This window comes from Haplochromis burtoni, unplaced genomic scaffold, assembly GCF_018398535.1.
Source record: "Haplochromis burtoni strain Fernald_Lab_line unplaced genomic scaffold, NCSU_Asbu1 Contig_124, whole genome shotgun sequence".
Classification (NCBI taxonomy): domain Eukaryota; kingdom Metazoa; phylum Chordata; class Actinopteri; order Cichliformes; family Cichlidae; genus Haplochromis; species Haplochromis burtoni.
Genome location: NW_024582485.1, coordinates 1,699,415 through 1,720,750, shown reverse-complemented (window position 1 = coordinate 1,720,750; position 21,336 = coordinate 1,699,415). Strand labels below are relative to the sequence as shown.

The window sequence follows — 21,336 nt, the reverse complement described above, 5'->3', positions numbered from 1 at the left end:
GTGGTGTAAAACACTGAAAAAGAGTTAATCATCACTTAAATAAACATATGTAGAAGCATTTTTGCACAAATGATTAAGTGATTTTCAAAATAGTTGCTGATGGATTTCTGTTGCTTAACACGCCACGGGATGCTGTGCGCTTCTTGTTCACAACATTACAGAAGCCTCTTCGCAATAAATCAGATAAAACTGCTTATCTTATTTTTGGCTTGGCTTTTTGATCAATTTATTTTTGAATATTTTAATTTCTCATGTGAATCGTGTACATCTTGTCTGTGTACCATTATTCTTTTGCAATAGAAAAAGAACGTGTGCAGTGGAGGCGGACTGTAAATGAATTAGTAATGTTGGTGTGTAAAAAGATTGACGTAAACTGTTCAGCTTTAAATATCCATTGCGAGGGACTTCTTTTCACCTGTTGACTGATGATAATTTATTGTTGTAATGAATATCCATCTCTCACAATACTGACGTGTCTTTTTATTACTGACTAGCCGACTCATTTAAAGACGAAACAAGACAATCTTGCAGCAACCTGTTGTGTGAATGATGATATTTGCAGAACTTGCACTAAGCGTCGAGTAGACTGGCATGTTCAGAATTTGAATACAGAGAATTATACCTGTTTCTGTCTGTGCTCTTTTTCAATTATTTGTGCAGATAATCACAAGTACATCACATTATCTACCTCTGAAGCCAGTGTGCCATATTCAGATAACAGTATTTCTAGCCACAGCAATCCTGTACTGAAGTAATCATGTCAGCTATAGAGGTGTGCTAATGACATGTTCAGCTATCAGCCTTATGATAACCTAACCCCGACAGAGACACTTCAAGCCCTCCCACACATCTGACTGATGATTGCATGTAGCTGACATAAGCACTGGATCCAGTGCTAGAGGGATAAGTCAGACATCTAGTGTTAAATTAAAAGGTAAGCCAGCCATATCAGTCTTGATCATCTGTGTGGCAATCTGACCGTAAAATCCTTTGATCCTTTTTATTTAAAAAAAAATCCAACTGTGAAAATCATCACGAAAGGTTGTGATAACAGGATGTTTCAGGTGAGCGGTCGGATGAAGCAGAGCCAGTTCAGCTTCTGAAGAATTTGCTGACATGAAAGCTGTGAGGTGAGCCAGTTATCTTACTTTTATCATACCAGTCGTTAGGTTTGTTTGTTCTATTTGTATTCAAATTTCATTGAAATGTGCAGTTGTTTAGACATTACTGACCCCGTGCTGTGATTGGACAAGAAAAAAGGTAAGTTCTCATAATCTTTTTTTAGTGATTTCTGTTAAAAATCTGTGTTATTAATTTTTTTTTTTTTTTAAACAAGGTATATGAAGTAGAGGAGAGATGAAAAATGATGAATTATGTTAGTATGCAATAATCAGGCTTCGGTGTAATTTTCTTTGTGTGGCAATAATTCATTTTAGTCTTTTTCATTGACAGTTTGGTGCTCAGTTTTTGTAGTTTTGTGTTTGTTCACCACCACAGTGTGTTTCAAATCACAGAATCAACATGTGAGTAAAGTGCAGACTTTAATTCAAAGTGTTTAATACAAGTATTTCATTAACTTGGAATTACAGCTGTAATCCATTTTCAGAAGCTTAAAAGTAATTGGACAGTTAATAAAATTCTAGCTTCATGCTCAGGTGAGGCCTGTTGTGCTTCCAACAGCACATCTCTCACAGTGTCTTTACACATCCTTAGAATTAGAGGATGTGATGATGGCAACACCATGACAAGACAAAAAGGTTAATGTGATGTTGTTGTGTGTGTGTGACTACACTAACAGGGAAAAAAAGGCAAAAGGTCAGTGTTAAAGTGCAAACATGAAGACAGGCATGGGAAAACCCTGAAAAGAAATTAGAGAGGGCTGACCGGGCTGCTCAAAGCTCATGTCACATGTGACCCTGATAAATGGCAACATGTCAGCGTGGAAATTTTAAACTTCACAAGTTGCCTCCAAAGAAGTCTATCTGCACATTTAGTTACACGTGCTTTAAGATTTGGAAAATGTGTACTTTTCTTAAGATCCTTACAAAATAGTTTAAAGTCGAACGTATGTTAAAACCCTACATGTTCTCATTTTAAACATTTAATATGGTCTCTTTGTTCTGTTAACAGGAGCTAAAATATTCTATTGTTCATCTTGCTAAACCTTCAGGCAAAGAAACAATAACCTAAACAATAAGTGGTGGTAGTGTCCTTACTAAGCTCTGTTCTCTTCTCTGAATCCTGATCACTTTACAGCTATCCCTCACTGCCTGTTCAGAAGACACCACTGGCAAGTGTGATATATCTAAGCGCACGTAATAGTCAGATCATTCCTTAAAATAACTGACACATCAGGAACAAGCCAAGGGGCATGCACTCCCATACAAACCTCCCTCTATACCAAATCAGAGCTCAACATCAGACTCAACAGGTTCATCCCTATTTCTCTTAACAGTACAAAACTGTCATTGAGGAAAAGTGGAAGAACAAACTGATTAATGTTGGGCTCTAAGTCACCTGTGTCTCTAAAGACTGTAACAGGAACTTTCTGACCCTGATCAGCTAGTGGCTCATTGGCTTCTGTTATGTAAGGACCATGTCCTCGAGAAGATCCCTCTGAAGTTAAGATGGGCAGAGACTGGGACACCAAAAAAAATTAGAAGTTGAGTCTGCACTGGTGTGACGTAAAAGACTACTTTCCCACCCACAAACTGCCTATCACCAACTAGCTCTTAGTCTTAACCCTAGGCTTCATGCGTTGTATTAGGTGCGTGTTAAATGTACTTGCCCTGGTTAAACTCCAGCCCTTGCGTCTCAGTTACACTTCCGTGTACGTAATACACAAAGGCGTAATCCTGTGATGAACAAAAAAAAGACTTAAAACAATCCAGCAGCACCTGGGTGGACTGTGTCACTAATGCCTAAGGGGGGGTAATCCAAAAAAGCACCAGGTTAAATAGCTTTACAACAGCCTAACCATGTAGTGTCATCACTAAACCTTTGTCTGTCTCAGCAATTCCACCAAGCATGGAAACGCTGATACTCAGCGAACAGGCCCGAGGACAAGTAACAGTTATTCTTAAAAACAAACAAACAAACTACCAACTGGTGTTGAGGGCCCTCCTGTAACGTAATGCTAAGAAACTAAGGAGAAGACCTCATTTTGTTACATGTGACTCCACCTTCAACAAAAGAGTAAGAGCCTGCAAGTATAATAAGCATTAACTGTTTTATTTAGATAAGATGAACAGAAAAGTCAGTAAATCAGTGCTGCGATGGATGAGAAGAAAGTCAATGTCCATCAGTTCAGGAGCCTTCCTGCCACATGGAGGGGAGGAACGAGGGAGGTCAGGTCAGTCTTTTATATCCTTGAGGCCACAATCAGCCCTTTGTGGCAACGAGCTGGGTTGTCTCAGCTCGACCCCACAAACCAAACCTGTATTAATGACGACCGATTATACACATTTCCAACACCATATTTCTATTCTTGGACTCCACTACAGATGATTTTCTGATTCACAGTTCAAAATAATCCATATTTATCTTATACTAGACTTTGATTCATCCACTCACCCTTCTCCCCCACATTTATGCATTCTTCTGATTGGCTGCCCCTCGTAAAGAAAAGATTTAAACTGCAAGTGGGTGGAGCCTTTGTGTTCACACACAGCCATCTGCCTGAGACGACCTTACAATCTTTCGATGATATCCCACTGACACAAGTAGAAAAAAATTATCTGAAAGGGAGTGTTTAGAGTAGCTCAAGCCTGAGCTTTTGGTTCACAGGGAATACTTCTGCTTATGGTGAACTCAATCATCATTCACCTCATTTTCAGCTCAGGGGAAAGTATGGGGAACGTTTGTGCATATAATTGAGACACTTTGGTTTCGTCACCATGCTTCGGTTTCAAATTTAATTATATTTGCAGTTTATGTGGAAAATAAACAATTTTAAAACAGTCGAATCTAAACTCAGACACGTCACATACACAATCTCGAAATTACAACAGTTCTAAACAAATACAGGAGCACATGTCAGACTATTTATTTAGCTTTAGCATTTCCACACTTGTTTTCACTGTTGCGCCACACAGAACTTCTTCCTGCATAGTATACAGAACATCATTAACAGTAACAAGTTCACTTTTACGAGTTGTTTAATAGAGCAGGTTTCAGATGCACGCAGTTAGTGTACGCAATTTGCTTTTGTGACAGACGCATTTTCAGCTTTTAGTGAAAAAAAGAACATAATTTTATACCTTTCACCACCTTTAACAAAAACATTGCCAACATAACAGTGCTCTTTATATGTAATACATGAGTTCAAAAGGTGCCGTGTCCTTCAGAAAGGGAAAACACAGATGTATATTTACAAAGCTAATATACACTAACTATGACATTCAAAGTCTCTCTTTGAGCACAAACACTGGCAATGGAGTGCAGCAGTGGCAGCTAGCTTACAAACAGCTCACACCAATTTGGTTCAAAATGAGTCAAGGGCGAGTCAAACTCCTTTCAACACATTCTCTTTTTGTTCTTCACACTCCTTTGACCAGGACCACAGTTTGCCCGGGTTCAGGCTTCTGGGAAAGGCTGTCTGTGTTTTTGGTGTTGTCGGCTCGTGGGCGTCGCAGGTTCAGAAAGCTGAAGCGTGCTTCCAGACTGAAGCTCTTCTTGGTGCTGGATGTCAAGCTGATGTTGTTGCCATTGCTGGTTGGAGCATTGTCTAGATTTCCCTCTGAACCTTCAGCCCGGTCACCTGAGGCAAAGGAGGAGGTGGTCAGTGAACATGAAATGTTTTGTTCTTTAACATAATTTTTAAAAGAAGGCAATTTTTTTTAAACCAACAAAGTGCTGATTAAATGTGTCCTTTTATAGAAAATATTGCTCTGTTGCAAAGCGTGTTAAAGTAAGTTTGTTCATTTTAAAACCTTTTCTCTAAGACAAATAACAGGAAAAATTTGACCGAAAGCTGGACAGATACATTAACAAATCTCCAAAGTTTTTATTAAGGGTCACTAAAGTTATGTGAATCATTTCCTCTCTGCAGGACGATATGCAGATGAATATTTTTTCTGCAGGTGAGGCACTCGCCTCGCTGTCACTTTGACTAATAGTCATGTTGGCTTGAGCAGGTGTGAGCCACGCAGGGAGGAGGAGACTGTGTGTTACCAACAATAGATTCTTAAATATCATCCATCACACTTTCATTTAACTTTCACTGCCTTCTGTGTGCAAATACACACAAATGGAGTCATCCATGAAACAAACCTTTCGTTGCCGTCTGAGTTTTTCCTTTTTTTTTTTTTAAATATATCTACAGTGGAGTTAGGTTATCGACACTGGGTCAAATTAGCATTTTCTCCATTAACAGGCTCAGTTATCGCATATTACCATATCAATGACCACTTTTGAATTTTAAACGGGGAAACTGAAAGCAGGAGAGACCTTCTGATATCAGCAGGAGCTGATTTATGATCGTGCATCAGTGCATTATGGGTTTGCATCTTCAGTTTCTGCAAGCTTCATGGGGTTAAACCGGATTTTCTCTCTCATCACTCACCTCTCTCTATATCACATTCAGGTGATGAAGCGCCGCTGCACTCGCTGCGAGGCCCGAGCACCGGCGAGATTAGGCCAAAGTCAGACAGCGACACGGTGCTGGGAAGGTCAAGACTGCAGGGTCTGGACAGAGGAGCCGGGGAGGACGCGGAGGAGGAGGTGGATGGAGTGGGGGACGGGGAGGCAGAGGAGGAGGACATGTAGGAGGAAGACGAGGAGGAGCTGGCGAAGGGGCAGGGTGACAGCTCCTCTTGCGGGCTGCTGGGAGACGAACCCAGGCTGCAGGTGGAATGAGTCTCAGAGTCTTCAGACATGATGCCGCCTCCTCCGCACGGGTCGTCATCAAAACACACTGATGCCACTGTAGCAGAGGGAGGGGAATAGAAGAGTGGGAGGGAGGCAGAGGCACAAGAAGGCAATTAGCAAAAAAAAAATGAGAAAAAGGAATGAAGAAGAGATGCCGGTGAAAGGACAGATGAAAGAAGGGCGAGATGAGAATAGGGAGGTTTTTATAAGATGGAAGGAAGAAAATGACAAGGGTAAAGGAGAAAGAGTTGTGGAACAGAGGGTGGAAAAATGGAAGGAGAATGATGATAAAGTCAGAAAAAGGTATGGAGGAATTATGACAAGGAAGGAAGAAGGGAAAGGTGGAGAAGTGTGTGTGTGTGTGTGACCGAACAGATATAAATAGAAGTGAGAGGACTCATCTGTCACATCATATTCACACAAAGTGTTACATCTTCCTAACATAAATCAAATTACATGAATGCAAAATTAGTAAACTTTAATTTCAGCCACGCATCAGTGTCTCTCTGGACTGAACTGCTGTTACTATGGTAACACCATTAAAAGTACTGAAGAGTTAAAATTTATATTTCCTATGCCGCCTCCTAATATCTTGTTTTGTCCCATCATCGGTCTCAAACCCCCCCAAACTGCTTTTTGTCAAACAATTTATGTAATTTATTACTGCAGCATAACAGGGTGTGAGTTTGGCATCAAAGCTGCGAGCTTATCACCTTCTCAAAATATGTAACGCATGAAATCGATGAGTCTATACATCTCCCTAGAGCGTACGGATAAAACTAGGGTGGTGGCAGGGTTATAATACCAGGCTGCGGCACTGACATTATCACACAGAGAGACGGGTGAGATTTCACAGCTCGAATAAACCTCCACATTGAGAGGCTGTGTTTAGTATATGACTCAGTGAAGCATTAGCTGCCTGCCCGACCTAGCTCCAGGTTTTACTTAATTCAGATTATAGCTGCCTAAGATTGAACAACCTAGCAAATAATAACATGCAACAATTAATTTGCTGTTGATTGACAACCTGTGAGGCCTATTTTAAGGGTTGGAATAACTTTCTATCCTTGCTCACATATGAAATTTGCTATTGTGCATTGCTTAGAGCTAACAGTTGGTCTCTAATGGCCAGTCTCCTGGCAATAGGAGGTTTACTGACTACATAGGTAACTACACACAACTGGTAACCTTCTAATTCAGTTGTATAGACAACCCTCTGATACATTTACCAGCCCCTAATATGGCAATCAGCATCATTCTTCCCTCTAGTAGCTCATCTAAAAATTAAAGGTTTAACTGAAGACCTACAAATCACTAAATTTATTGACCTTCTGTGGTCTCACTGCATCACTGCTGGTCTCCTCTGTGTGGATGGATCTTTAGAGTAAGATTTTGCTAAATAAATATTATTCCCACAGATACCCTCTGATAGAGCATGCTTATTAACACATAAGAGGTGCGATTTCCTTGTCTGCCATGTTTTCAAAGTTTCTCAGTTGTCTTTAACACTAAGTGCTGCTAAATGGCAACAAGACTGCAACGAAATCTCATTACAGCAATCGCTGACATTTAGAGAGGTACCAAAGTGAGCAGCTGATGCTGCACGGATCGACAGAGCAAAAACATGGAAACGTTTAACCTTTACTAATTAGCCTTTGAATCATCTGAAGTGTCCAGAGAATCATTTGAGTCGTGCTGAAGTGTGCAGAGACATGCAGTTCAACATTTGCAGTGAGTCCACATAACCAGCATCTTTGACAGACTCATGAGATGAAGTGAAGGACAGGAAGACTGTTTTCGTACTCACTGGACACTCCGTCAGAGTCCATCTTAAAGTTGGAGATGTCGTCCCCAGAAATGCTGCTCCCCTCTGCGCCAACGCCGCGTCCCCGGGGGCCCATGGCAGAGGTACGCCGTCGCTCATGGATCTCATCGGAAATCATCTCCAGGTTCTTGAGAGCTGTCTTGTATTCGCCTTTTGCCTGAAACAGCTTGACCTGCCTCTCATCCACAGTCTTCTTCAGGTTCTGGGGGAAAAATAAACAGGCGATTTTGGGTCAGTCTACAGAAAGACGAAAATTTGGAGTGTTGTTTCTCTGTGCTAAGGAAGGTCTGACAATTCAGATCTTTGATGCTCAGAGGTGGAAGCTTTGTATTCTGCTGTCGACTAGAATTAGAGCTGACTACAGCTGCTGTCCTCTCCAAAGGAGAGAAACAAACATTTTAGAACCACCTCATGAAAGTTTAATATATTTAAATGCAAAGACTTTTAATGCAGTTTCCTCCATGTCCTGCAGAAGACACTGCATCAGTAATGTTGATTTTTGTCTCATGCTAATTAGATGGCATAAAACAAAGCATGATGCACTTTCTCCCTAACAATGCTAACAGCTGCGGTTTCTAATCAAGTTTGGGAATAAACAGCTTTAATCTGATTAAACCCTCAAGCACGGGTTGATCTACATTCAATTAAAAAGAAGAAAAAGTCACTGCAGTTTCTGGTCAAGCTGTTTAACCCTGTATTAGGATCTGACAGTGTCTAAAGAAACAATAAAACAGAACAGAGGAGGTAAGTGGTTTGTAAAAGCACAACAGTGGGTCACATACCTCTAGCTGCAGATAGTACTTTGCCTTCATCTCAAAGTAGGGCCTGTGAAGGAGGAGGAGGAGCAGAGGTCAGGACAGACAGAACGTGGGGGGAAAAAAAAAACAGACTAACCTAGAAAAGACCGGTACCCACATCATCACCATGGCAACCCAGCAAAGGAAAGGGAGATAAAGGGGGCTGTGATGTTGGATGAGCGAACGATGCAAAATGGATTAACACCCTGCTGAGGCAACACACGGCAAGGCTGCAGCTGATAATTCAGTTAGAAGATTCCAGCTTTAATAATCGGAGCTGGGACTTCACTGATCGAGCAACAACGACTAGATCGTGTGACAAGAAAGACATTGTTTTAAACTCTACCAAAAAAGATTGCAGCAGCTCTTTTTGGTGCCGTTTAGGGTAAACATCAACAACAGAGCAAATATCAACCTTTATTTTTTATGCGTATGCTCATTTTGATAGGTACTCAGATTCTTGAAATAGTAAGTAAAATGATTACATAAAATATTGTCAGCATGTATTAGAGAAAAATAACTTGTACTGAGTGAAAGTGCAAATGGTGGAGAACTAAATGCACAAGCCTGCCTTTGTGTTAGTAATGAGTTAAGTGGAGTATCTGTATTTGAGTTCCTCTGTAATTCTGCACCGTTCCTGCTGCGAGTTACAGTATGCACATCGTGATAAACGGGGAAACGTTGTAGACTATCGTCTTTAATTCTGGGAATTAGCCACTGATAAAGCCCCATGCTATCTTTTGATAAACTGTGGAATGTAAAGCACCAAACACAGATCATGGATTTCATAGCCAGTATGCCCAAGAGAAACAATTACAGCAAGCAAAATCTGTTTCAGTGTTCACATGGGAACCAGATAATTGTTTTGGGAAACTCGACTGAATGTAAATCTGATGGTTCTGTCTTGTAAGCAAACTCTGGATCTAAAATTCAACAAGTACTTGTGTCTGTCAAGCAAAATGGATGAGAGATGGTGAGAGTTTACTCTCTTTTCTTCCTTCTTTGGTGGTTTTTGAGTAGTTGTTGCTGCCTATTTAGTCATAAATAGGGAGGGTGAATGGGACAAAAGGTTTATAACAGTTACAAAAAAAACCCAATAAAACAGTTGTGAAACTTTTGGAATTACCAGAAATTCATCTAAACCTAAATTACAGACAAACAGACTAGAAAAAGTTAAGTGAAACTATGTGCTAGTGATTTCTCTAACAAATACTTCAAATCAATGTTTGAATTGCAGTGATGAGAAAGGAAGTGTGGCTTACAAAAGGTACACTTCCCTACAAAAAGTACAAAAACTGCTCTTGGTAGTAGATGGTCCTTCCTGTTCTAGATCTTTGTGCAGAAGAAGATGCCTCAAATGCAAATTCACATATTGCAGAATTTAATGAAATACAGTGAGAGAGAGAGAGTGGGAGTTGGAGGCTGACACAGACAAAAACAGCCTCTCTGAATGATAAGATATGAGACTTAAGGGGGAGCTTATGCAACTTTGCAATTCTTCAACTAAAGTTTTATTTGAGGTTGAAGCCTCGAAGCTCAAATGTACTTTTTCCTACACAGCAAACTAAACTCCAAGTTGTTTGCAGCATGTTAGTATAAGCAGCAGCTCTCATCTGTGTGGTTTTAATGGTAGAGAATTTAAGTTTGTAAGGCTCATATGTATCATTGGATGAAATTAAGTAATTTTTTGAAGGTAAATAAAAACTTGTGTTTAAAAGGTTTTTTTCCTTTGCAAAAACCTGAAAAGGCCTTTTTACAATTTTCTTGGATACCCTTAAGTTATGAGGTATATGTGTTATGAGGCAGTTCTAGTATATTAAGGGCAAATTACTTCTATCGATTGCATTTTTCAGTAATAGATATTTTGAATGTAACATTCACATTAAAATGTGTGGAGCTTAACTCTGTTGGATCATTTGTAATTTTTTCCCCTTCATATTTTGAACTGAAGCTAAACAGCCATCTGCCAAACTGCAGCGCTGGTTTAAAAAAAAAAAAAAAAAAAATCTTTCCCCTTGAGAAATTATTTCATTTTAGGGTAAAATAAGGGGGATTTCTGGCCATTCTGAGCAACATTTCAAACATTTCATATTGCCAGCTGCAACCTTTATCATGTGATACCATAGAACCCATGACTGTGCTACATTTAGCCAGACTTCCCCTCTAACACCTGACTTTTGTATTAATATTAAAAGAAACACGTTCAGTGCGGCTGGAAATGAAAGTTTCTCTACGTCACAGAGTTTCTGCATGGAAAGAAGTGTAACCTGCCAGTGATGCTTTTACAGAAAACTGAAGCAAAACAAAGCAGGTTTGAACAGCTGCGTTCGGAGGAGCAGATCTGTTGTTATTACATAATTTCCATTGTTTAATTTGAGGTTCTATATGCAAGATATTTCAACTCATCAAACACTAAAATAGCAGCTACAGTCTCGTGTTGTGGTTCTGTTTTCCACATGGCATACATGACAACTGACTGCAGAAAATCTGCCCAATATCTTGAAAGTTTTAGTTCTCTAGTGTGACCATAAGTGAGACTCTATGGTCATGACTTAAAAAAACAAAAACAGGATGCTGAACATTTGGCTCACACAGTCTGCTTTAGAATTTGTTTGTTATATGGTTATCATATGTACTCATTTTCAGTCATATCAACTATAATAACAGGAAATTAACCAGGCATATCATTATTTTCTGCCATATTTTTCAAGTAGCCTATATTTGACAACAGCATATTAAAACTGGAAGCATGGCCACCCCTACGAAAAAATTCTGGAGGCGTCCCTGCATCTAATTTTTGCTCACGAATCTGTTAGATTCATGCACGATGGGCAAAATGATAAAATGCGATAATTTTTCTTTCAATTGAAGTTAATGTGTTTGATTTGTAAATGTGTTAAAAAGTTTTGAGATCACTTATTTGACAAATAACGATTTCAGAAGCAAAAAAATAAAAAATAAAAAATAAAATATATGAATGTAGCAATATATTATTGCCTTTTCCCCCCAAACAGTGGCTCTAAAACTCCCCAAACAGAAGTAGATAAGTTAAGGTGCCATTAAATTCTGCTCAGCTCTTACTTTGACTTGTTGATGGTGCGTTTGAGTTTTTTCTCCAGCTGCTTCATGCGTCCAGTCGCTGCTGTATATTTTGCTGCCGTCTCTTTATGGACCAGCTCACTTTTCGTCTTTGTGTGCTCTGCCTCCATAACCTGCAACAGCCAGTCAGAATTCAGTGTCATCCAATATTTCGGTTCAGTATCTTAGAAATGGTCCACGAACCCTGTTTTTTTTTTCTTCCACATTTCATGAAATATTTGCATAAATGAAAAATACAAAAAAAAAAAAAAGATTTTGCAGGTCGCAGCGCTCCATAATCAGTGGGCATCATAACTGGTGTAGATGGACCATTAACAATAAGTTAATTTAGTTTAAGTGTTATTTTTCCTGTTGACAGAAAACTAGCAAATAAACCCAAAATAATATTCAGTTTTTGAAGAAGAGATTCCCACTTTTCCCCCTCCTCACCCGCTGGGTGGCATGGTTCAGCATCTCCTGCCAGGCGGAGTCAAACTGCCGGCTGTCCTCCTCCAGGAGCCTCTGCTCGGCCAGGGAGATGGTTTCCTTTGCTGCCTGCAGAACCTCAGTGGCTCTCTGAAAGTCCTGGGTGGCCTTCTGGGCCTCCAGCTGGGCCTGGGAGATGGAAAGATTGGATACAGTTTTTAAATTCTTGTTTTTTGGTTTCAACTGACTTTAGCAGATTTTAAGGTTTTATTGACACAGTTTGCATGTTCTCTGAGCAACTCTTACAATTACCCATGTCCTATAAATGTTTTCTTGGTGCCATAATAAACTTGTGCTTGTTGCTTCCTGAGGAAAACAATCAACATACATTGCCTCTATGGCTACAGAGCTTTACAACTGCCCTGTTGCCAGTAAGGGCTAGAAGCACCCAGGCCAGTCAAGTCAGGGGTCAAACAAGTTGATCACCTGGTGGCAATATTAACTTCATTTACAAAACACACTACATTTCTATGTGTGTTTGTTAGCAGCTTTAATTTAATAATAAACATAATATTGATTTAGAAAAATTATTGAGTTACGAAACTTCAGCTGTAACACAAGCACTCGTCTGTTTCAAAACAAAGTTACCAATTTGTTTTCTTCTCTTTAGCAACTGCTGTAACTACCAGGCCCTTTAGATTTTTAAGATGTGTTTTTATTGAGTTAAAATCAGGAGAACCTAATTTTTAAATAAAATAAACCTTTAGTTCTTCTGAATTTCTAAAGTATTGTAATTTCATATAAACACCAATCTATTTACACTGTTTAAAAGAAAAAAGAAAAAGAAATCTCAGACTTGTAAACACCAATTTTTTTTAAGAGAAAATGTGTTTGTTATCTTTTAGTTAGTTTTGCAGGGTTTGTATAAAAGCACCTTAAGGCAACTGCTGTTGTAATTTGACGCTATAGAAGTAAAATTCAATTGAATGTGAGAAGTGGCAAGATGACCACTAAGCCCCTCCCCAGTCCCAAAAAACAACTTAAATACAGTCAAATGTGTCCAAGGAAGAAAAACAACGTAGAAAAAGAAAGAACCCCAAAGAATGCCTTCAACCTACACCTAGCAGCAATTAATAAAAACAAGCTTCGAGGCATATCTGATGTTTTGTGCATTGCTTCATATTTTATGTGTAAAAAAATAAATAAAAAAAAATAATAGTAACTAACTCCAACAACAACAACACAGCTCTCTGTTGCGTCGGAAACACCATTTGCGTAATCCAGGCAAAGTTGTACAGCTGAGACTACAAACTGCTGTTACAAACAAGATAAGACTGTTACCATGTTCACAGTGTGCATGAGTGTGAATCCACAATCGGTGCAACATGTGCTCCTTGTGGATAAACGCTGCAGTGGTTTGACAAGGTCTGTGTGTCACATTAAATCAGTTCATGTGACTGGTGAAGGCACACAGGAGCCGAGTTGGACACTAGACAGCACATCAGTTATCACTGTCAGCAGTAAATGTTTAGTTTTATGTTAGAAACTCAGAGCAGTGAACCTCTTTACCAGTGTCCTTCAATCTGTTTTGCATCCTCCAGAGAGAATTTTTGGAAATTCTTCTGAAAATTATTCCCGATAATATACATTTATTATCATATTTTATTATTTAAAAGGATTTCTCATCTAAAATGCAGTGAAGTGAGCACATACAAATCAGTTAGCTGACCAAACAACCAACAGATATTCAGTTTACTGTTATAGAAGACTAAGCAAAAGATAGTATCGATAAATTTTAAAAATTGGAAGAAAAACGGTAAAATCAGCCGGATCATAAAAATAATACTGAGTTCATGTATTCAGACATATCAGTCTCTACCTGTGAATAAAACTGATGTATGAACAGTCTACATAATTTTCTGTGTCAATGGACAGAAGTTTGAGACATTTTGACTCTAATCTGGTGAGGCTGAAAGCCCGTCTGTGTCCTCTGCTTTCTGCCGGTCTTATCAGCTGCTGTCAGCTCTGCCTGAACACATCAGCAGCAGCAGCATTTAACTCAGTGCTATGCAGGCCAATAACAGCTATACAGAGAGACAATAAAGGCTCAGAGCTGCTGCAGCCTTGACACTGCAACACTCCATTTCTCTCCAGCTAGTTTATCTACACAACAGCTACATGAGGGATGCCACTGTTTGAGCAAGAGATACAGAGACATGACGAACACACAAGATGAATCCTTTTTAAGGGAACGCCTGAAAAGTCCACATTTCATGGATGAAATGTTGAAAGCAGACTTTCAGACACTTTTGAAGGACATACTCCTTTATCCTTGAGCCATTTGGGTACATAAAAACACTAACATAAAATACAAAATGCAGACCCCTTGGCTACAAATCTGACTATGGACGATTTTTTAATGGTAACTTTACAATGGCCTCGTTACCTATAAAGGATTTGTCTACTGCTCCATTGTTATTAGGGAAAGTCAAGGAGACACCTCAAAATGATCTGTAGGGTACTAAATCCACCTTAAACCAAATAATTTCAAATCACAGTGTGAAATTTCACTGTCACTCAATGCTGCACTGATATTTAAGATAGATTAATAAAATAGAAAAAAATAAAAAATAAAATACTGTGTCTGCTACTTTAGAACGCTCCAAATAAATGTCCCACCCGTCTGTCCTGAAACAAAGTCTTCGAAAATGACTAGAACACCCAGATTAGTGTTACTTTGTTAGGCTCAGAGTGTTGACTGAACGAAGTATTAATAACGTTGTATTTAAAACTCTTTGGTTGCATTAAAACCACACCAGAAAAAGGAAGTGACAAAACCAAAGAGTACAAGTTTGCTAAAGAAGATGCACACCCATCGAGTTAGAGTGTGCACTCAGCTAATCTTCTCATATGAAAGTTCAAGCTGACAGCGCTCTAATCCAGAATAAGAAGTTTCTGAATAACTGTAAGAGTGCACGGTGTGCATATGAAGTACAGTATGTAATGTGAATGTTATGAGTCACCACTGATGTGCTGCAGTACTCCCTTCATCGCTCTGAGACAGAAATAAGAAGCACTGCTTACCTTGTCATTTTTTCTTAAGTTTTGAAAGAAATGCTCAGATTAATAAGAAGAGCTCACCATGAAGACGCAAATGTAAAACGCTGTAGAACGACAGATCCCTCAGAAAGAAAACATTCAGCTGAAAACGCTTTGCTGAATATAAGATCAGCTGTTGTTTCCACTGACCCAGTTTATATCAACTTAGTTACTGTACAAACTTTGTTGCAAGTCTATATTCCACCCATAGGCTGTATATAAAAGACAGCTGCTGTGAAGTCACACTTTATCTTCACTTTAACAGGAACCACAATGTACAACATAAACAAAATGCTGTACTCGTAATGACTGGAAACTCGCAGCTGAGCCGTTCTTCCAACACAAGACAACTGTATCCAGAGGACACGCCCACTGCAAGCAAAAAGACACTGCAGATCAGAAAGATGCGACAATCTTTTAAGTGAAAGTCTTTGGTTGCACTCAAAGAGACTGCACGTAAAATAAGCTAAATGAGCCAAGTGTTGAAGTTAAAAAGCTGTGGACAGAAATTAGTGTTTCTGTGAAACACAGTAAATATAGGTCAGTCTGAAAGTCAGTAAAGCCAGTCGCGTATACCCAAGACAATCTTTTCTTAAGACGACAATGCTTTACCGTGCTGACTGTCTTTAAACACCTGATGGTTTGCCTAGGATTATTCCACAGCCACACTTATATTTAATAATATATATATGAACATTTGTTTATTGTTTCCTTTTAATTGTCTTAATGATGAAGTTCACTGAAAAATTCCAGGAATGTGTTAGCTTTCAGAGTTTAACTCACAAACACAGCATCTGTCTTGCCTCAGCTTTCTCAGTCAAACTCTAGTCTGCAAACACTCTGACATCACCACATGCTCACTGTAATTTCATTATCGACGGTCATCAACATGCCACGACAGCAGAGTCCAAACAGCTTCTGCCTTGTTGCTGTCATGAGGTCAGCTTTGTGTTCGAGACTGTCTGAAGACTACAGAGAGCATGAGTTACAGTTATGCCTCTTACGTTGTCGTCTCTTGTGACATCAGTATTTAAATATTCAGATGATTTATCAGTTTGTTTTTGCTCATCCAGCAGAAAGGTCCTACTTTTGCAGCCACTCTGCTTGTCATCATAAGTTGATCCTGTTGTGTGTCTAAGGATCTTTATGAAACTCAATTTGCTAATGTATGCAAATTACATCTGCATTCAAGTCTTGCATAAGGTAAAAAGAAGCAGATATCTATAAACACATATATAAACAGATATCTTGATGTAACAGATCTCTACAATCCAAAAGCAAACGACACTATTTTGTGGAGCTTTCTGATTTTCTTTTTTCATCAGGGACAAATGAAACCTGCAGCTTTGGCTGCTGCTGGTAACAATCCAAGTAGAGAGCAAATAATGCTTGGATTTACTTCTTTAAATTGATCTGCATTTGAACAGGAAGTCAGGAACCATACACTCTTGGTAAATTGGCAGGTAGACCAGTCGATGGGTTCCCATACTGGGAGTGGAAGATCAACTGGGAGTGGAAGATCAACTGATGACGAAAAGTTTAACACTAATAAAACACTTAAAAACAAAACAAACAAAACAAAACCACAAACAAACCCAACCCACAAACAAACAAACAAATGTAAAAAGCCTGTATTTTTCTTGGCTGAGAATGGTTCTTTGAAGGGATTATGCAGTCTTGGTAATTATTCTAGAGAGAAGCCAAGACGTCTTTGGCTTTCCTCTTTGTAGGCAGGACAAAGGAAGATGCTCATTGTGGTAAAATGATAAAAAAGGAAAATATTTACACAGAGACGATATTAGTATGCCAACATCAGCTGTCCGTCCATCTCTACCAAACAATCTCGATCTGTAGCTCATAGAAAAGACTGTTAGTAAAAAGCATCACTGTAAATATAGAATACGTCAACATTTGATTCCAGAAACATCACTGATGTTTTGTCCAGTTGCATCAACACATGTATTTCCACCATATGACACAATTAATGAGCTAATTTATGAAATCATACACACTGTTTATTGGACCAGACTGCATCTTTCAAGCTGATGTTTGCATGCTCACTACTGCGAAACAGACAGCAGCACTGGGTTTCTGTAAATTTCACGGTCACAGTTTTTAGTTCTGAGTCAAACTTCACATTTGAGAAAAAGAATGCTAAAGTTGTCTCTCCATCTGTCACCTCCTCACCGATTATCACCTTTCAGCACCACTTTTTTTTTTTTCCTCTTTTCTCACGTTCCCTCACTACCTCCTCCTCTGTTCTCACGTTGCCCACAAGAAACCCTTCAGGCACGTGCTCACTCCATCTCCATCTACCTCCTGCGCTCACCTCCCCATTCTGTCAGCACTACTCTCTGCTTGGTCTGCTTCAGTAAGAATTAAATCAGAAGGTCATTTTTGAAGCTGAGAAGGAACTAAAGATGCTATCTCAGTACACACCAAACTTAAAATCCAAAACTTCTCCTCATTCAGCTTCAACAGGGGATCGATACACTCCTCTTCTCTGCAAATTGTTGTCAAAGCAAGAAATGTGTTCATGTTTTTAAATGGTTGAGTTTTCAAGAACATCTCAGACACTCAAATCCCAACAAACAACAAAACATGTGAGAACACAGAAATAAAGGCCTGTTTTTCTCCCTTTATCCAAGTTTTTCTTCTCTTTGCGGTGTCAACATGTCAACTACAAGCAAGTAAAACGCCAGTGCTGTCATCACCAAGCCAGAGTTCAAAGGCAACACTCATAAGCAACCAAGAGAGAGAAGGATGAAAGAGGGAGAGGGGAGTGCTTGGAAGAAAGGCAAAAGGTGAAGCAGAAAGCGGAGAAGAGATAAAACAAAGCAAAAACAAAAACACCCTCATTAATATGCATGCTCTCACTGCTGAATGCTACAAAGCCAAAAGCATGTGTGCACCTGAACCAGCAAGTTACACCCACATGAGTACAGTTAAACATTAAAAAAAGAACATTAGAGTGTTGCTCTCACTTCTATAAAATGCATGCATTTTATAACTGACTACTCTCTGATTACTGAGATAAGAGGTTGCCTTCAACCTTTATGCAGTCTATGACAACGCTTTGACAACTGCATGACAGTAATAAATAACCTGAAGTGTCTCATTCCTCTAATTCTGGTCCGGTAGTTTTGGCGCCTTTGGCTATCCTTCCAGCATTTCTACCCATTTCTCTTTCTGCATCAGCCTCTTTTTTTCCCCATTGTTCTATCATTACTCCTTCCTGTCATTGCTATCCATTTGTCTCCTTCCATCTACATCCACTGAGCTCTCTCCCACCATCAGACCCTTTACCAAATCTTCAGCAATGGCTATCCTTCCTTTCTCTTCCAATCTGTCACTTCCTATAGTCAACTTAATCTCTCTTGCTAGCCACATTTAGGACTTTCTGTCTGCCTCTTTTTACATCTTTCCCAACACACTATGCTTAATCCCCATCTCTCCTCACGCTGCACCTCTGCAAAAATCATCACTTATCTCTTCCTCTTTCTTCCAACCATTTGCTCTTCTACTTCATATTTTAATCACTCTGCACATAGCCCTATGAAATGTTCAGAGATTCAAGCCTCCAGAGGGAATCCAACATGTAAGTAATGCAAGACTTCTGACAGATCTGTGATGTCATGTGTGCCCCTCAGTTTGAGACAAGTGCAATTTGTTTTAACAGCTGCTTCAATTATCCAAGTCCCTTTTAAAATAAGAAAACTTGATTTACTTGTGATTACAAGGAAAATAATGAAAAAAAAAAAGGATGAATGTAGGATCATGAGAAATGTAATCTTACCAAGACGACCCAAGTAAAATAGATGTTAAAAAAAATAAATAAATAAATAAAAAGAAATGGATGGAGCCCATTTGTGTGTGAGAATCTGTAAATCAGTCAAACTCCAACAGGTGGAGAACATAGAAGGATGAGAGGACATAGAGAAAGGACAAATGTCATCATCAGTCACAGTTGTCAAAGGACAAAGTTGTATAAAATGAGCCTTTATGATAAAGACTTTACACTGACCTTCACAGCATCCCACAGAAATTGAAAGTAAGACATGCCCAGATTTCAAAGTCTGTTGAAATAACACATTTGCTCATGTTTAATGTGGGTGTTTGTTTCTTTACTTGAGGAGGAATATGCCTTTAAAAACACATTCATGAGAAACATTGTAAGAGCAACACTTATGTACCCAGACTAATGTAGGAGGAGATCCACACAAACCACAAATCAGTTTGTTTTCCATCCAAGAAAAAAGGTTTGGGAATGCACGAGACAGAATCTGTTTTCAAAGTGACCTGATTCAGCCAGCTTTCCAGGAAATCTGATTATTTTATCTGTGCCGCTCCATCAAGCCTGGCAATTAATTTTCTCTAAAGGAGAAGCACAATCTGGGACAATGGCATCTATTAAAGATGCTGACTGAAGAGCGCAAGAATGCTGTAAACATGATATCCTTTATGTCTCTGTACGCCTGACTAACCTCAGCCATCTATCTGATGTTGCTGTTTATACCAGGAGAGAGGGAACGAACTGTGACTGGCCTAGATAAATGTGAGAGCTTTGGGGCTAAACGGATGACTTCAGCAGCAGGGAGGAAACCTAAGCCTCTGATGTCCACTTCACGGTCTGACACGTGCAATTTAACCCAGATATGAACAGGGGTAGATAGATGGCTGCTGTCGTGTGTTCAAAGGGACAAGTTTTAACCGGGGTTTGCTTTTTAGACAGATTTGTACCACCTGACAGGGCTAACAGTTAAGAGCTTTTTTTTTTTTTTAATACAGTTAAATTAATTTAATAAGTTTCTGCAACAAAGAATGATCCGCAAAAGTTGCTATGTTGATGAAAGCATCACTTCCTGCACTTCACACGGTGACAGGATGAAAGCAAGAATAGCTTAAAATCTCTCTATAAAAGTGGGGTTTTTTTAAACAGTGGATTTCTTTGAAATTTGAACATAATTCAGAATATAATTATATATTTGGAATCTAGTAACACATGACTAACACATGACCCTACGCTGTGTTCACTGCATCATTCCATGTTTGGCACTGATCACCACCTGCACTCATGTATATATCATGTATATATCTATCCACTTAGCACTTTTAATTCTTATTCTTATTTATTTTTTATGACAGTATGTTTGCACTGAAGCACCGCAGCAATTTCCTATGTTGTAAACCTGCTCAACATTTGGCAATAAAACCCTTTCTGATTCTGATTTCTGATTCTGACTTTCTAAACTCCACCCTGCCTGCACTCGCTTCTACTTCCCTTTCTTGTGTACTCCCTTTTGCTTTGCATGGTTGACCCCAGGTATTTAAACTCACCTAATTTCACTACCTCTACTTTCATTTTTACTGGGTTACAGGCAGAGCCCATCCTGTACAAGAAGAGAGCCTGATGGGTAATGCATTTGTGACAAGAGTCCAATGTTGTAGGGAAGAGAGGGACTGCTCCAAGTCTGTTTATGTGAGCGAAGGTAATGTTAGCAGTGCATAGTGTCATCCCTCTGTGAAAGCGTGCCCACAGAAGTAACTACAGCAGCCTAAAATGTGACTAAGGGGCTCAGTCATGAGTGAACTGTACACAGTGTTTGCTGCTTCCTCAAGTAATAACATCTCGTTAGTGTGCATTTTGGATGCCTCTCTGCATCTCTTCACTCTTCCAAATTGGCTCAGATAACAAAGCTAGTTATCAGCTACAAACAAGGCTTTAATAAGGACACTTGAGGAGTCATGTGCTGATGCTGTTAAGGTATATGTAGTCATTTATGTTGGTATTGCTATTGGCATTACTGATGTGCCAGATGCTACTTGATGGTCAAGTCATTTATGCTAACGGGAAAGTATTTGGGGGGGTGGAGATATGTCAGATTTGGTATACCTACCTCTTTTACAAAAGTAGTTCATGTTCAGTTTCTCTAGTCACATTTTCCAAGTCAGTTAAAGCACTTGTAATGATTTCCTATACTTCTTCATACAATAACAGTTACAAATTACAGTCCAACGTGTACGGTAACATAAATATTAAAATAAAAGTCCGCTTCTCTTTTTTGTAATTTCTGTTCTGCATTTCTGTAGAAAGGTTAGCGAAAAGCACAGACACAAACACACCTGTTTGCTCCTATTGAGTCATTGCCAAAAGTACAAAAGGAAATCCTCCCATCTACAAAAAACTCTGTCAGAGCTGCTCAGTGACATGCTTGCAATAGTTGTTATGCAATAACATGCACA

The 21,336-nt window shown here is 39.2% G+C and overlaps 1 protein-coding gene across 1 annotated transcript in view; it reads right to left on the bottom strand.

Annotated features, from left to right (window-relative positions):
- Positions 1-3,886: 3,886 nt before the first annotated feature.
- Positions 3,887-21,336, bottom strand: part of sh3bp5b (SH3-domain binding protein 5b (BTK-associated)) — a 30,579-nt gene continuing 13,129 nt past the window's right edge. Inside the window, exons 4-9 of the mRNA XM_042223967.1 lie at positions 12,019-12,183; positions 11,572-11,702; positions 8,476-8,518; positions 7,676-7,895; positions 5,564-5,923; positions 3,887-4,759 (exon numbers count right to left, since the gene is read on the bottom strand). Coding sequence (XP_042079901.1) covers positions 4,539-4,759; positions 5,564-5,923; positions 7,676-7,895; positions 8,476-8,518; positions 11,572-11,702; positions 12,019-12,183 — 1,140 coding nt within the window. The 3' untranslated portion in view covers positions 3,887-4,538. The remainder of the gene's footprint in view (positions 4,760-5,563; positions 5,924-7,675; positions 7,896-8,475; positions 8,519-11,571; positions 11,703-12,018; positions 12,184-21,336) is intronic.